The 14,630-nt window shown below is 51.8% G+C and overlaps 1 protein-coding gene across 1 annotated transcript in view; it reads left to right on the plus strand.

Moving 5' to 3' along the window:
- The window catches only part of ZC3H15 (zinc finger CCCH-type containing 15), a 605,333-nt gene that overhangs the window by 534,918 nt on the left and 55,785 nt on the right, over positions 1 to 14,630 (plus strand). The window contains exon 9 of the mRNA XM_069615782.1: positions 1,433 to 1,562. Coding sequence (XP_069471883.1) covers positions 1,433 to 1,562 — 130 coding nt within the window. The remainder of the gene's footprint in view (positions 1 to 1,432; positions 1,563 to 14,630) is intronic.

Below are 14,630 nucleotides of genomic sequence, written 5' to 3' on the forward strand. Positions count from 1 at the left end.
GCTCTTCAGGACCTCTTCAGCTTGCAGGATCAAACTTTTATGCAGGAACCCAGCCAATCAAACAGACGTGCAACATTCAAACATGGGGGGTAGGCAGTCCTTTCAGGACAGCCAGCCTCCCATTTTGAACTGGATTCTTGCAGGCAGGCTGGAAGACAACTGTGGGATTTTGGACTCCTCCCTCGCTTCCTTCCTTCACAGACACTCTGGAGCCTGGGTGGGCTTGACCGAGGTCCCCCGCCGAAGATGACATTGACTCAACGGATTTTACCACCTTGGAGGTCAGGGGAAGATCCATGAAAGGACAAGGAATGCTAAAATGGCAAAAAAAGAACACTGGCCATTTTGGCCAAATGAGCACTCATGGGTGTCTTTACTGCGGCTGTGGAAACGGCCTGTGGTAAATGTGCACCGAATTAGGAAAAAGGTTCACTGCCACCAGCCATTTAAGGTATGCTTGTCCCTGTAACAGAATGGTTACAGTTCTAGTGAGAAAGGGGTACTTTGTATCTCCCCAGCACTCCACATAAGGTGGGGTGTGCTGGGTTCACCTAACAAAATGTAGAAATGATAGACGTATCCTTTCTAATCTTGGTAACTGTAGTTCTCACAAGTTTAGATACATAGTAAAAGGGGAGCCCAAAGGGCAACCTTGTAACAATAAAAAGGTATATACCAACAGTTGTCGGAGGATAACATTAAAAGGACACAATGGAGAGTCTTCAAAATAACACCCATTAAAAGAGTAAAATGATTTGTGAGTGTGGAAAAAAGGTTCCCACTCGGAGGTATAAGGAAAAATAATCCACCAGTAAAGAAAGGTTCTGGGGTTCTCAGAAGTGAGGTAGATTTAGTACTAAAGTTAAAACCTTATGGTTATGTCATCAACAAAGACCAACATGTATTCAGAAAGTCATGGCTCTCTGTTTATGGATTTGCCACGGTGCTGTACTTGTTTTAAGGCTAATGACAGTTTCATAGATCAAGCAGATTGCTGCTTTAGAGAGGGCAGCCCTGCCATCTGGCTTTCCATGTCAAAATGTACGGATGTTGGATATTGGCATGCCTGTATAGCCTCAATCAAACTCATCCCGGACGACCATCTTCTATAAAACTGCCCAGAGAAAATGACACTGTACCTTGTCAAATTTCTGCATCCAAGTACTTTGCGTTTTTACCTTTGTAATGACAGGTTAGACTTTCTAAAAAGGAGACCACCATTGTTATTTCCTTTTGGAATAATGGTTTTCTTTGCAAATCAGTTAAATTATTACTTTTAAAGCTGTTGTATTTGAAACCTACAATCCGTGTTTATTTTGGATTTGTTTTTCCCTAAAATAATCTGCAACAATTACTTTGTACACATTTTTTTAAAATTGATGCATTGTAAAACTTGTTCAGATGTAATTTTCTTTTTTTTTCCACGCTAAAGCTTGAAAATACAGACGACGTAAAGGACCTAGATGTAAGCCGTTTTGTACCTAAAGATGTGGATGATATGGGTATTACAGTGGCAAGTCTGGAGCGGTTTAACACACATGGGAAAACAACTGGAAAAGATGGTAAGTTATCGTTTTGCCATATAGCTCACTCTTTTATGCAACATTTACATAGGGAACACTTGCCACCAATGTAAAAAGTAATCTGTGGTAAGTGAAACTGCCCAGTTACAGAATAGAAATTCAGAACAATGCCATGCAATGAGCATGGTTGAATTCGGCATATTACTTTGGTTTATTATGGGCAGATGCATTGAGAACAGGAATTGAAGCTTTCTCCCAGCATTTTTCATCCTACCATTACAATAGAAAACTAGATTGGGATAACTTGTAATCTCAAGAGAAATGCATCAATACAAAAACATAAATATAACCTTTCAAAAGTTGCAGGTGCAAAATCACACACTTTGTATATTTGCCAAAAATATTTTTGGCAGTCTTGCTTGTAGGTCAATTTAAGCCAACGCTTCATGCTGGCTATGGGAAGACAGCACTTTATATGGGCTATCTTCAGTTAGCACTACATTTGTGTGTGTTAAGGGTAATTGCATGTGTGTTAAAACCCCCTATGGCCTATTGCAGGGGTTAGGTCAATTTTTAGATTTTTTGCTGATATTAGTACCCTAAGCCTTTTGATGGATTTTTGGGTGTAGACTTTTCTTTTCACGACAGTTAAAGCAGTTCCCCTACCACCTGCAACTCACTTTTGGTGTTGTGCCCCTTTAGTAGCTCCTATGACTTCCTGGTTAAGGCTGCTTCTAGAACGCCAAATGTTGTCCCGAGGCAATTTATTTCTCACCCATGAAGTGTGTTGTGGAGTTGGGCTAGTGGCAGCCGTTTCTTTTTGATACACCACTCTGAAGACTGTTTACTGTGTTGGTAGCCTCTTGCTCACTGAACAGGAGCAAAGTAACTACCAATGCATTTCAAAAGTCCTATATACTTTGCCTTTTTGTTGGCCAAAAGAAAGTTCTTCCAATGTGGGATCCTTCAGGAGCTCATAAAGGCAGCTTGTATAACTGAGTCTGACAAAAGTGTGTGTGTGTGTGTGTAAAAAAAGTTGTGAATATATAATCATGATTGGATGGCCACCAAAGCATCCTAAACGTGCATGGGTGGTATGGGGTTATACCCCAACCAGTGAGTGTGCGTATGCACATCTTGGAGACCACTGGGGATTCTGCATAATACTACCCAAGAAAGGAGGGCGCTAGAGGGCCAACCAAGATGGCCGCCTTGGTCTGAGCTCCCGTATAGCCCCGCATCAATCCTGCACAATCCTGCTGTTTCCTGTACAGTCACGATCCAATTCCCTGACTCCTTGGCTCCTGATCTACCCAGCTGCCAGCCATTGTATTCCTAGATAAAATCGTCCCTTCTACGCCCTCACAAGACCTGTGAGGCCTCGAGGCCGTGTTCTATGCAAATGGGCCGGCGAGGCGACTAGTCCCACACAGCCACCCCCCACCCGGCTGAGACCCGAGCACCTGGACCCGAGGAAGGTGCCTGGGGTAAAATTGCAAAGAGGCGAGCGTGCGATAATCAGCAGGGGCCGGCCTGCAACGAGCCTGTGGGAGGCCTCTCCCACCCCTCTCCCGTCCTTGGCTGACAGTGAGGACGAGTCCAGTGCGCCGCCTACATGCGCCTGACATCGCTGCCGGGGGCTGAGGCGACTCGGAGGAGACAGAGGCCCGTCTCCCGGCCCCCCAGCGCTCCCTCAGCTCCAGAGCCCGTCCGCCCCTCCTGCAGAGCTCCCCAGCACCTGAGACAGCCACAACACCTTCGGAGCTCCCCAGCGCCTGAGATCTGCAGCGGTCGGCGGTGAATGGTGGAGAGATCGGCCAGGCAACGAGGTACGGAGGTGGGGGGGGGAAGTCGCGCTCCTTGCTTAAAACGGGGCCATCCCGAGCCGGCCCAGTTCCCGCCCCTCCCCACCGATCACTAAAACACACGCAGCAGCGCCATGTGAGACCGCGCTGAGCCGGGGTCCATCCGACCCACACAGTGCCTCGGTTTTGCAGGGAGAAGCGACCAAAATCATCCGTTGCCTATCCGTACAGCTACTACTGAAAGAGACAGTGCCTCGTCCCCCACCCCTGTTACTACAATACTTACCTTTGTGCTGCGCCACAACAAGGAGTGGCATCCAATTCACGAGAAGGCGTTCCCCCCCCCCCCCCTCACTCCCTGGACACTCCAATACACACCTTGCTACCAGGCCGGCTACAGTCAGACACACCGGCGTACCCCGTCCAGGCACAGTGTAACCAAAGACCGGCATCATAAGGCAGACGCCATAAAGCAGCAAAATCCCCACACTGAGACAACTCCACCCTAGGGGGAGACGGATCACCGAAGTCTCAGCCACCCCAGAAGCGGTCTAACACTCCTCACAAGAAAGCAAGGGAAAGTCCCCACGGAGGGTTCAGTAGATTGCCCGAGGCACCACCACTTTGAGTAAAGCCATTTATCCAAACAGCTGCACCCCCATCAACTCCTCTCGGCCAGGTAACTCCTCGCACCCCTGGGCGGGTCCACAGGGCGCTCTTGACACGGCAAGACACAGCCGGACACATACAAACGTCACCGGAACCGCATGTAGGATGGGGAAAACTGATAAATCCCAGAGGAAATTGAATTTCGAGGGCGGCGCAACACCTAAAGCACCCATACAGCGAGAGGACCAGATGCCCTCACCCAGCCGCTCACACCAGATGGAATCAGATGGTAGCCCGTCCGAAATCAAATAACTCCTCTTAGTATTGAAAGCCGGCATAGGGAGCTTAAATAACAAAATGAATGGCCTCGCCTCCAAAGTTGACCTCCTACAACATCGCATTGATGCACACTCAGAACGTCTAAACCAGGTCGAGCAAAGAGTGTCTAATCTGGATGATAGCTCAACGACCCTATCAAACAAAGTCTCGCAGATAGAAGCACAAATGAAAACGACAATAGCCAAATGTGAGGACTTGGAAGGTCGCTCAAGAAGGAATAACATAAGAATCATCGTGGTGAGAGAACAGCAGCCACAAGGTAAAATGGAGGAATATGTGGAGTCACTTTGCATATCACTCTTCAGCAGAGAATCACTGTCACAACTCTTCATAGTAGAGGGAGCACACAGGATACCATCTACCAGACCTGCCCCCGACACACCGCCTAGGCCAATCATTGCAAGGCTACTCAACTACAAGGACCGCGATACCATCCTCCAGCTGGCCAGAGAGAGGAGACCTACTCCATGATGGAGACAAAATACACTTTTATCCCGACTTCTCTCCCACAGTACAAACTCAGAGGAAATCCTTTACCGCCATCAAACAAAGACTCAGAGCCAATCAAATGCCCTACTCGATGCTCTTTCCAGCACGGCTCAGAGTACAAGGGGAGAGGGTCCACTTTTTCCAAACGCTAGCCGATGCAAGCATGTTTCTAGACCAGATAGGCTGCCCTGACCCAAATCCCAACCGTCCCAGGCCCCAAAGAGACAGATCTCAGGAATCCACCATAAACCGGAGGAACCAGAGTCGGACTACAAGTATAAAATACGACACAAAAAGTACAGGTACAATCACGAAGAACACAGCGCGGGGCTGGGACGATCGGGAAGCCCCAAGCGCCCCTAGCACAGCATCAGTTCGTTTACCAAGGTTAGCTCAGCAACTGTTTGGTTCATTAGTTGAGTTTTCTCGGGGTGAAGTTCACCCAGCGGCATGGTAACCCCATGGTCCGCTTTCAGTTCTAGTTGGTTGACGAGGGATCTCCCTGTGGGCCAGTTGGGGGTTGCCCACCTTAAAGTGAGAAACATTACGGGCCAGTTGGGGTTTGCCCGAGGACGGTGCCCTAGAGTTCACCAGGAAAGTTCTGCACCACCAGTTCCCAGCCGTCCCCCTGTTCTCCCAGCCAGCTGTCAATGCCGCCACTTCAGTCAAGAACCCAAACTCCAAGCACTGACCCTAGCACAGAGCTCACCGTAGCCGCACGATGGTTTACATTTGAAAAAGAAAAGTGGTCAAACATAAAAGTTTAACTCGCCCCATTCAATGTCCTGACCTGGAACATAAGAGGCGGCAATATCCCATCCAAAACTAGGAAAATCATCCAATACCTCAGACGCCACGAAGTAGACGTGGCCACGATTCAAGAGACTCACCTTCTCCCAGGGAAGGACCACCAGTGGGCCAAGAGTTGGGGTTGCCACAGATACTTCTCCTCCTACTCCTTCTACTCCACCTACTCCAGAGGAGTCGCTATCCTCATACACAGGAGGATGAGCTTCCGCCTGATCCGCACGGCGAAGGACACCGAAGGGAGAGCGATCCTAGTGAGCGGCATCATAGCGGGCCAGAAAGTGACTTATCAACTCCTAAGCACCAAACGGAGACGGCCCTGACAATTTTGGATGGGTGCTTACCCAGCTCTCCACTCAAGACCCGGCAACCATAATCTGGGGTGGGGATATGAACACGGTATTAGATCCTACAAGAGACAGATCAAAGGCACTCCACAGCCTCTTACCAAAGCTGGCCTTCAAATAAAAGAAATCTGCAAAGCTTTCAACCTGCAAGACACATGGAGAGTCTCGAATGGCGAGTCGCGAGAATTCACATTTCACTCGGCGGTTCACAACACAAGCTCCCGAATCGATTATTTCTTCGCCTCTGCAGGTGGTCCCTTGTCAAGCAGCCGGTGTTGTATACATCCAAGAACGCTCTCCGATCACTCCCCTCTTTTCCTCAATCTCAAGCCTTCCAACCCAACTCCGCCACTACAGCGGTGGCGCTTCAAGAGGGGCTTGTTAAGAGACAAAGTGTTTGCCTCTGAGCTGAGGGAGGAGATCAACGTGTTTCTCGGAGCCAACGTAGGATCGGTCCCCTCCGGAGGCATAATTTGGGAGTCTCTGAAATGCTTTATTAGAGGAGTCTGTCACGCCAAAGAAAATGGCATCCTCAAGCTCATCAGGCGCGAGCTTGCAAACAGCGAAGAGAAATTAAAACATCTTGAGCTCCAGATTACAAACATGGCGGACCCAAAATTAGCAGCAGCTCTGAAAGAATTGCATAAATTAAATTCCACGGCAGACCCTGAGGTTAAATTCCTGAGTCTCAATAGTCCAGTCCGACAATACGGGGAGGGCCAAAAACCCGGTGCCCTTCTAGCTAACCTAATCAGAGCCGATAACAAACACGATCAAATAGAACGGATTCGGACCAAACAAGGCGAGATGGTCCACACTGACGAAAAGATAGCAGAGGAATTCAGGGACTTCTACCAAGATCTCTACAGCGCTAAACTCAACAAGGCCTCAACCGCCCCGCTGGAATACTTGGAAGACACAGAGCTATACTGGGTCGAACAGCCCCTCCGTGAACCCTTGAATGAGATGATCACACAAGAGGAGATTATAGAGGCCATAAAGACCCTCCCCTGCTCCAAAGCGCCGGGCCCGGACGGCTTAACGGGAGAATTCTACAAGGCATTTGCATGCACCCTGGCTCCCGTATACGAGGAGGCGCTGGAAAAAGGGAACCTCCCTCTCACTGCCTGTGAAGCCAATATCATCCTGCTACACAAGCCTGGCGCATCCTATCGCCCAATATCCCTCCTCAAGCTCGACAATAAAATACTCGCCAAGGTGCTGGCTAAGAGGTTAATGCCACTGATGCCCGCCCTCGTACTGGCAGACCAAGCCAGCTTCATACCAGGCCGCAATACGACCTTTGGAATCAGGAGAATGTTCAGTGTCATCGAGGCACTGGATCCCACAATGCAGGCTGTTGCAGTTCTTCTCGACGCCGAAAAAGCATTCGACTCAGTGGAATGGCCGTTTCTGTTCATGGTACTCACCAGGATGGGTCTAGGAGCCCGCTTCATCAACCTTGTCTCTCTCCTATATACTAAACCACGAGCTAATATTATTGTAGGCACAGCCAAATCAGCACCAATAGAACTTCAACGAGGCACGAGACAGGGCTGCCCACCATCGGCACTAATCTTCGCCTTGGTGATGGAACCACTGGCCTCCAACCTTCGGGAACAGCGTCAGCAGAGGGGACTCATCATGGGTCCACACAAGCTCCTCATCTCCCTCTACGCCGATGACGTGGCACTGTTCATTCAAGACCCCGAAGACAATCTGAATCCAGTCATGAGGGAAGTCATTAAATTTGGAGCGGCCTCAGGATTAAAAATCAACCATTCAAAATCCATCGTATTCCCACTGACCCCGGCCACCAAACAGTTCACAGACGACTTCCATCTCGCATGGAAATCTTCCAGGGTCCGGTACCTTGGGATACAATTGTCACTGAATCATCAAGAGGTGTTTCGAGATCATTACGAAGAGGTGGTCAAATCTCTTCAAGACAAGGTGTCACGAAGGAAGACTCTTCCACTAACCCTTTGGGGAAGGGTCTCCCTGGTCAAGATGGTGATCTTGCCAAAACTGTTATACCTATTCAACAATATCCCTCCTGCTGCTACAGCAAACCTTGCTGAAAAAACTGAAAAGCCTGGTCCTTGAGCTATGTTGGCCGGGCAAACCAGCCAGAGTGGCGCACACTACACTGACACTCCCGGTCACCAGTGGGGGGCTGGCCCTGCCAGACTTAGATATTTTTGGGCAGCTCAAGCGCAGTACCTCAGCCATTGGTATGCATCTCAAGTAATCCGACCTCATGTACAAGTGGAGCGAGCCTTGGCAACGCCTAACCTTCTGACCGCGGTCGTCTTTAGCCAGACGCCCGTCCCCAGTTCCACGATGAATGTGATAAAGTCTGGAAGACTCTAGCCCAGAAGCTCGGGGTTCAATTACGGTACTCCCCCTGAGCCCTCCCCCCCCCCCCTTTTACCTGTCAAGTTTATTCCTGGCGTCCCACTGACTTCAGAGAAAGTATTCCATCAGTGGGTCGAAAAACTGAACATACTAACCCTAGGGGATCTCTTCACAGAGGAGGGCTTTCTAACCCCAGATCAAGTAAAAATGAAAGGGGGCAACACTGCTCTGGACGTATTCCTTTACTTCAGGACTCGTTATACCCTACAGGCCCTTCTGCCAGACTTCCTGAGTCAACCACCAACCTGGCAATTACTGCATAACGTCATTCAGGCACAGGGTCAAGGTAAGCTGGTGTCGCAAATCTACAAATCCATTATTTCCAGCACAACCCCCGCCATCACTTGTGCAAAAGCTAGATGGGAAAAGTCATTGCATGTTACCATATCAGATGAGGATTGGACCTATATCCTGAAATGAACTCAAAAAGTGGCACTTAACTCACGCCTAAAACTTATCCATTTCAACTTCCTCCATCAAACCTATTACACACCAGCGAAAGCCAACAAACACCACCCCGACACAGAGGCAAAATGCAACAGATGCGGGACTTTCTCAGCAAATTTCGTTCACCTAGCTTGGGAGTGCCCCGAGTTAACTCCTTTCTGGAAACATGTCCTGGAGACGACCACTGCAATTGTGGGAGAAACGATACAACCGAGCCAAACAGCAGCCTTATTGGGTATGATCAGGCTGCTCTCAGCTCCAATAAGGAAGTTGGCCGGGGTTCTGCTGACGCTGGCTCGTCGGAGGGTTGCCATGGCCTGGTGCCGAGGTCCCCCCCCCCCCCCCTTCCCACCCCCCTCATCATTCGCCGCCTGGCGCAGAGACATGCTTTAATACCAAGATGTAGAAACAGACTTCATTAAACTCCTACCTTTGCACGCGCGTCCTCCGGACATTTGGGGCCCTCTGACACTGTTCCTGATGGGCGAAGCGGAGGTACCCGCGTCAGTACCTCAGATTCGGAGGGTACACCTCGGTGAAGGCAGGTCCATGGCATCTCCACTTCCTCAAAGCGAGTGTCAGAAGAGGCACATTTCCAACCAAAGAGGACACAGAACTTGAGAGGGGGTGTGGGGGGACACTGGGTGGGTCCTGGGCTATGGCGCAAAGTTTAAAGTCCATCCTAATGTGGGTGTGGAGTTGTATTATGGTTTAAATACCAAAAATAAAGTTTAAAAAAAAAATACTACCCAAGAACTTGCAGCGATGAGAAGGCCGCTGCGAACTCCTGACATTCACCATACCAGGGTTTGAAATTGAGGGGAGCTAGGAGCGATTTAGATCCTTCCTCTAGCATAGCAGACCCTGGATATCTTGAAACCAACAGCGACCAGGAGCTACTTTTGGCTCCTAGGGCCAACCGGTGCCTTCCAAACATGTAAATGTGACATTAACTTTGAGTACTTAAGAATGTTACTAAAGAAGAATGAATTATAACACATCTAATACACATTTAAATACAATAGTTCATACAAAATGTACAAAAAGTTAAAAGGAGCATCTTTGGTAGCTCCTGGTGATGCTGACATCCAGAAGCCGGTTTTAGCTCCTGCTCATTGAATCTCAATTTCGAACCCTGCCATACTGACATACAGGCCAATTGGAATACGGTTGGTTTCAGCGCTACATGAGGTTCCACTCCAGGTGGTACCACATATGCCATGCTACTCCACAGGAGAAGCAGTGACCCCTTCAAAGACACCCTACGAGAAGTTGGTGACTTGGTGGATTTCAGATCCCTGGACGCTGTTCAACCATGTGCCCATCAATGGGAGGGTAAGTCCTAGGAGGAGCATGGAATCCGAATAAAGAGGTCCACAAACACGCAGTGCTTCCCAGACACCTTGGGCGGAAGCATACAGTGCTTGGTCAGTGCCACAAATGCTCAAGACAGAGAGGCACGTAGGCTTTTCCAGAGGGAGGCACCTGCAGTGTATAAGGATCTACCCCCAAATCTCTGTTTGAAAAAACGGTTCATCCGCACAAAGTTGGAGGAAGCCGGGTGGAGGGCTCTGGAAGTAGAGTATTTAGGAAGAGAGCGTTTTAGATTTTAAGGGCCCTGGCTCCATTGGCCGTTTTAAATTATTTCAAGTCCCTGGCCTTGCCATACCGGATCCTGTGGCAGTCATCTTGGTTGGGTGGAAGATTTGGATGTCAAACAGATGGTCCGAGCCCCTCACCCTTTGCCCTCAATCCCCGAATGTGATTGGTGGGCTGGCTTTTTCTTGCTTTGGCCACCTGGGAGTGGTGGTATTTGAGGGGAAATGCTGTACCTAAGCTCCCTTGTTTCTGGAATTGTCAGAAGAGCAGGTTTAATTACCTGCTGGCAGATTTGCCCTCATTGCTACAATTTAAGCACCACATTCGGCCATACTGAGTGAATGCAGAGTCCTGGCCTCTCTGGTTGGGATTTTCTGCTTCTGAACTTCCCTCTTGCGGTTCCTCTATGCTCCTGCTGAATCCACTTGTGTTCGTGGTCTGGCATTCCATGCTGGTGCAGTCTCCGGGGCCGTTCTGCCCCCATCTTTCTGTTTTACCACAGAGGTTGTCCCGCCTTGGTGCTCAAAGCTGAATGATGTTGACTCCAACACCTGCCTATCTGCTCATCAGGACTGTCCTTGGTCACCCACACTGTGCTGTTTCCTGGCCTGTTTTTTGTAGTGGGCATCCTCTCCTCGTCTTTCGAGCTGCTGGTTTCTATTTTGCCAGGTTTCTTCACCATTCAAGAGTCTCACTCACTATTGTTTTTACTTCTTCTTGAGCGCTTCCTTGTGAGATGGCAGTTTAGCCCAGGATTAAAGTCCCTGGGATCAGCATCCTGGAAACTGCACCTAGGAAAAAAGCTGCATACTTACTGCATTGTTCTGCCTTCCTGGAACCAACATTCGGGAAGCAATAGTAGTACTTACCTGAGCGAAAGATGAGAAATGTAGCACTTGCCTATGATTTTGAATGTATTTGTGAAGTCCTACTTTCCACTTCTGCAGATGTGAATGCATACTTCTCCAGCATGGGGTCTGGCATGGATTCACATGCTCATGAATATTCCCCGTCGTCAGGCTGGGAATCCTCGGTAAAGAAAAACCAGTATCAGTTTCGTTTCTGATCTGTCTTTCGTAGTAATAACCAATCACTGGTCTCTGCGTCATACTGACCACAGCCAATGACTGCCCTCTACCTAAGCACCGCCTCTGGCAGCCATCTTCAGATTTTTACCGCACGTTCATGTGTTGGGATCCTCGTGCTATTGCTCTCGAGCGTTAGTGCTATTTTTTCGCGCTTTTTCACAAAAACTTCGATTCTTTCGGTCAAAAGAGCCTCAAGCTCCACCGATCCTACATCCGATCAACGGGGACCCGTGTCGGATTCATCTGTGCCCCTCAAGGGTGAAGATTTCGTCGAGCTACACTTCGGAGGACTCCAGAAGCTTCTCAGGCCCTGTCTCGGAGATGGCCCAGGAGAAGGGAAGCTCGACGCCCGGAAAGCTGTTCAGGGTCTGCCCTGGATGCCAGCTGCAGAACGTCTTCAAGGAGGACGAACACTCTTTCTGCCTTTACTGCCTTCATGAGGACAAGACGCACGTGGAGAAGGACTGTGCGTTTTGCGGCAACATGTCGGAACGGACCATGAAGGACCGCCATCAACGTCTCGCCAACTGGCTGGAGGGTAAGAGCCCGTCTGGCGAGAAGAAGAAGAAATCCGAGCGGTCTTCTAAGACCTTTGAGGGCGCCCCGGCGACGGGGGCCCAACATAAGGCCAAGCACCGCGAGTCCGCTGGCACCGGGAGCGCCGAACGGTCGGGCTCTACGGGCGCCAGGCAGGGCGCACCCTCCCCGGCACCACGAGCCAACGCTCTGGGTCGGGTAAGAGGAAGGCCGAGCACCCGGCGAAGCTCCTGGAGAGGCCCCGGTCGAGCTCTAAGGCAGAGGAGGAGCGTGGCAGTGCCCCCTCCCTCAAGGATAAGGCGGTGAGCGCACCTAAGGTGGTGAAGGCCTTGATCCATCCGACCAAGCCCTCTATCGAAACGGTCGCGGCGGCCCTGGCCCAGCCTGTGGAGGCTGCACCAGTGGTGGCGACCTCGGGGCCCAGAATCTCCCTGCCTCCTCGGAGGGAGTCTTCTTTTGTGCCCATCGATAGGACCCCCGTGAAACCCTCCGTGGGGAAGAAGGGGGGGCAGGGCGTCGTCGTAGATTCGGCCTCAACCTCAGAAGAGGAGCTGATCGAGGTCTTAAGCCACGGCCTAGGCGTGGAACAAGACCAGCCCGTCGGAATGGGCCCCGACGCAGGTGACGACGACGACATCGTCGAGGATACCGACGGGGCCCCTGCTCGCCCGTCGGATTCCCCTCTGCCAGCGCCGCAAGACAACTCAGCGGCCATTTTGTTGGCTATACAGTCCTTATGCTCCGAGATAAGGACGAGACTACCGTTACCGACGGAGGAACCTCTCCCGTCGGGGGATCCAGAACCGGGACCTTCTGGTGTTCCCCCTACCAAGAAAAGAAGGATCCATCCACCACCTCCTTTTCAACCGTCGCGCCCCGTCCAGCCCTCCTCCCCGTCCACCCGAGGGGATGATACGGGGACTGACACGGCAGCGACGGGTACGGACGACGAGGCATACGACGAGGATTTTCCGTCGTCGCCTCCCACCAGGGCTTCTCCGCCCGACGAGATTGGATCGTTCCACTCAATGATCGCCAGGGCATCCGAGCTTTTCCAACTCTGCCCTGAGGAGAAGAAAAAGGAAGGCTTCCTTTACCAACGGCGCGAGGCCAAGAGGAAGACGGTCCTCGCAGTGCCTCTGTTGGACGACATTTGGGATGAGGGCCTTTCCCTCCTCAAGAACCCTTCCACGACGCCAGCGAAAAGAGACCGGTACGAGAAAAAGTACCGGGTCCCGGACTCGGCCCCCCTATGCCTCCGGGCGCAGCCTACCCCGGACTCCGTCGTCTCCGCGGCAGCCAGGAAGAAAGCGGGGGGGGGGGTGCGGCCTCCACGTCGACTTCCCCGCCGGACGGCGAGGGAAAGAAATTGGATGCTATGGGACGTACAGTCATCTCGTCGGCGGCGACGACGATTAAAGCGGCCAACGCCTTGGCTATCGTGGCCCGCTACGACAGGGAGCTCTGGTACAAGATAGCTCCCCTGCTGGATTTTCTGCCGGACGACAAGAGGGCGGAGGCCCTTGAGATCCTGCAGGAAGGTGAGGTGGCTTCGGACCACGCCATCACCGTGGCGACGGACATCGCCGACACTGGGTTCCGCCAGCTGGGCAACGGCGTTTGCCTTCGACGTCGTGGATGGCTCAAGGCTACGGACTTTCGGCAGGACGTCCAGACCAGGGTCCTGGACATGCCCTTCGACGGGAACAACCTGTTTGGGAAGACAGTGGACGATTCCCTTCAGGCCATCAAGGCGGATACTGAGACGGCCCGGGCCCTTGGAGTACTGCAGCAACGGCGGACGCCCTTTCGGAGCGGCGGAGGCAAGGGCGCCTCCAAAGGTTCCGGCGGCGGTTTCGCTTCCTACCGTCAAGCGGCCCGCTCGTCGTCGCAAGAGGCCTACAGAGGACGAGGCAAGTCTAGCGGACCCCGCCGTCGTCGCCAAGGAGGTCAAGGCGGCAAGGCCGCGTCCAAGCAGGATTGAACCGGCCGTGGGGTCGGGCCCCCACCGAAGCACCCCGGTGGGAGGCCGGCTGGCGGGCTTCGTCAGCGTGTGGGAGTCCATCTCCACCGACCGTTGGGTGCTGGACGCCCTGGCCCGGGGCCACGCGCTCGAATTTCAAAAAAGGTGCCCGCGCGTCCCCCCCGTGGCCAGGAAAGAACTTCACGTCCCTCAACTTCTCCTGGAGGTAAAGGCGATGCTCAGAAAGGGCGCCATCGAACTCGTCCCAAAGTGGCTTCGGGGCTCCGGAGTCTACTCGCGATACTTCCTCGTGAAGAAGAAGACGGGAGGATGGCGCCCCATCCTGGACCTGCGACGCCTGAACAAGTTCATCAAGGCGCAGAAGTTCCGGATGGTCACCCTCCAGCACGTCCTGGGTCAGCTGGAGGAAGGGGACTTCCTATCGTCGTTGGATTTGGAGGATGCTTACTTCCACATTCCCATCCTAAAGGGGCACCGAAAATTCCTCAGATTCGTGGTCCAAGGGCGTCATTACCAGTTCAAAGCCCTTCCCTTCGGACTACGGTCGGCACCCAGGGTTTTCACCAAGTGCCTCGCACCGGTGGCGGCGCAGCTGCGCCGCGAGGGGATTCACGTCTACCCCTACCTGGACGACTGGC

This window comes from Ambystoma mexicanum, chromosome 9 (genome assembly GCF_040938575.1).
Source record: "Ambystoma mexicanum isolate Mex_15411 chromosome 9, UKY_AmexF1_1, whole genome shotgun sequence".
NCBI classification, from domain to species: Eukaryota; Metazoa; Chordata; class Amphibia; order Caudata; family Ambystomatidae; genus Ambystoma; species Ambystoma mexicanum.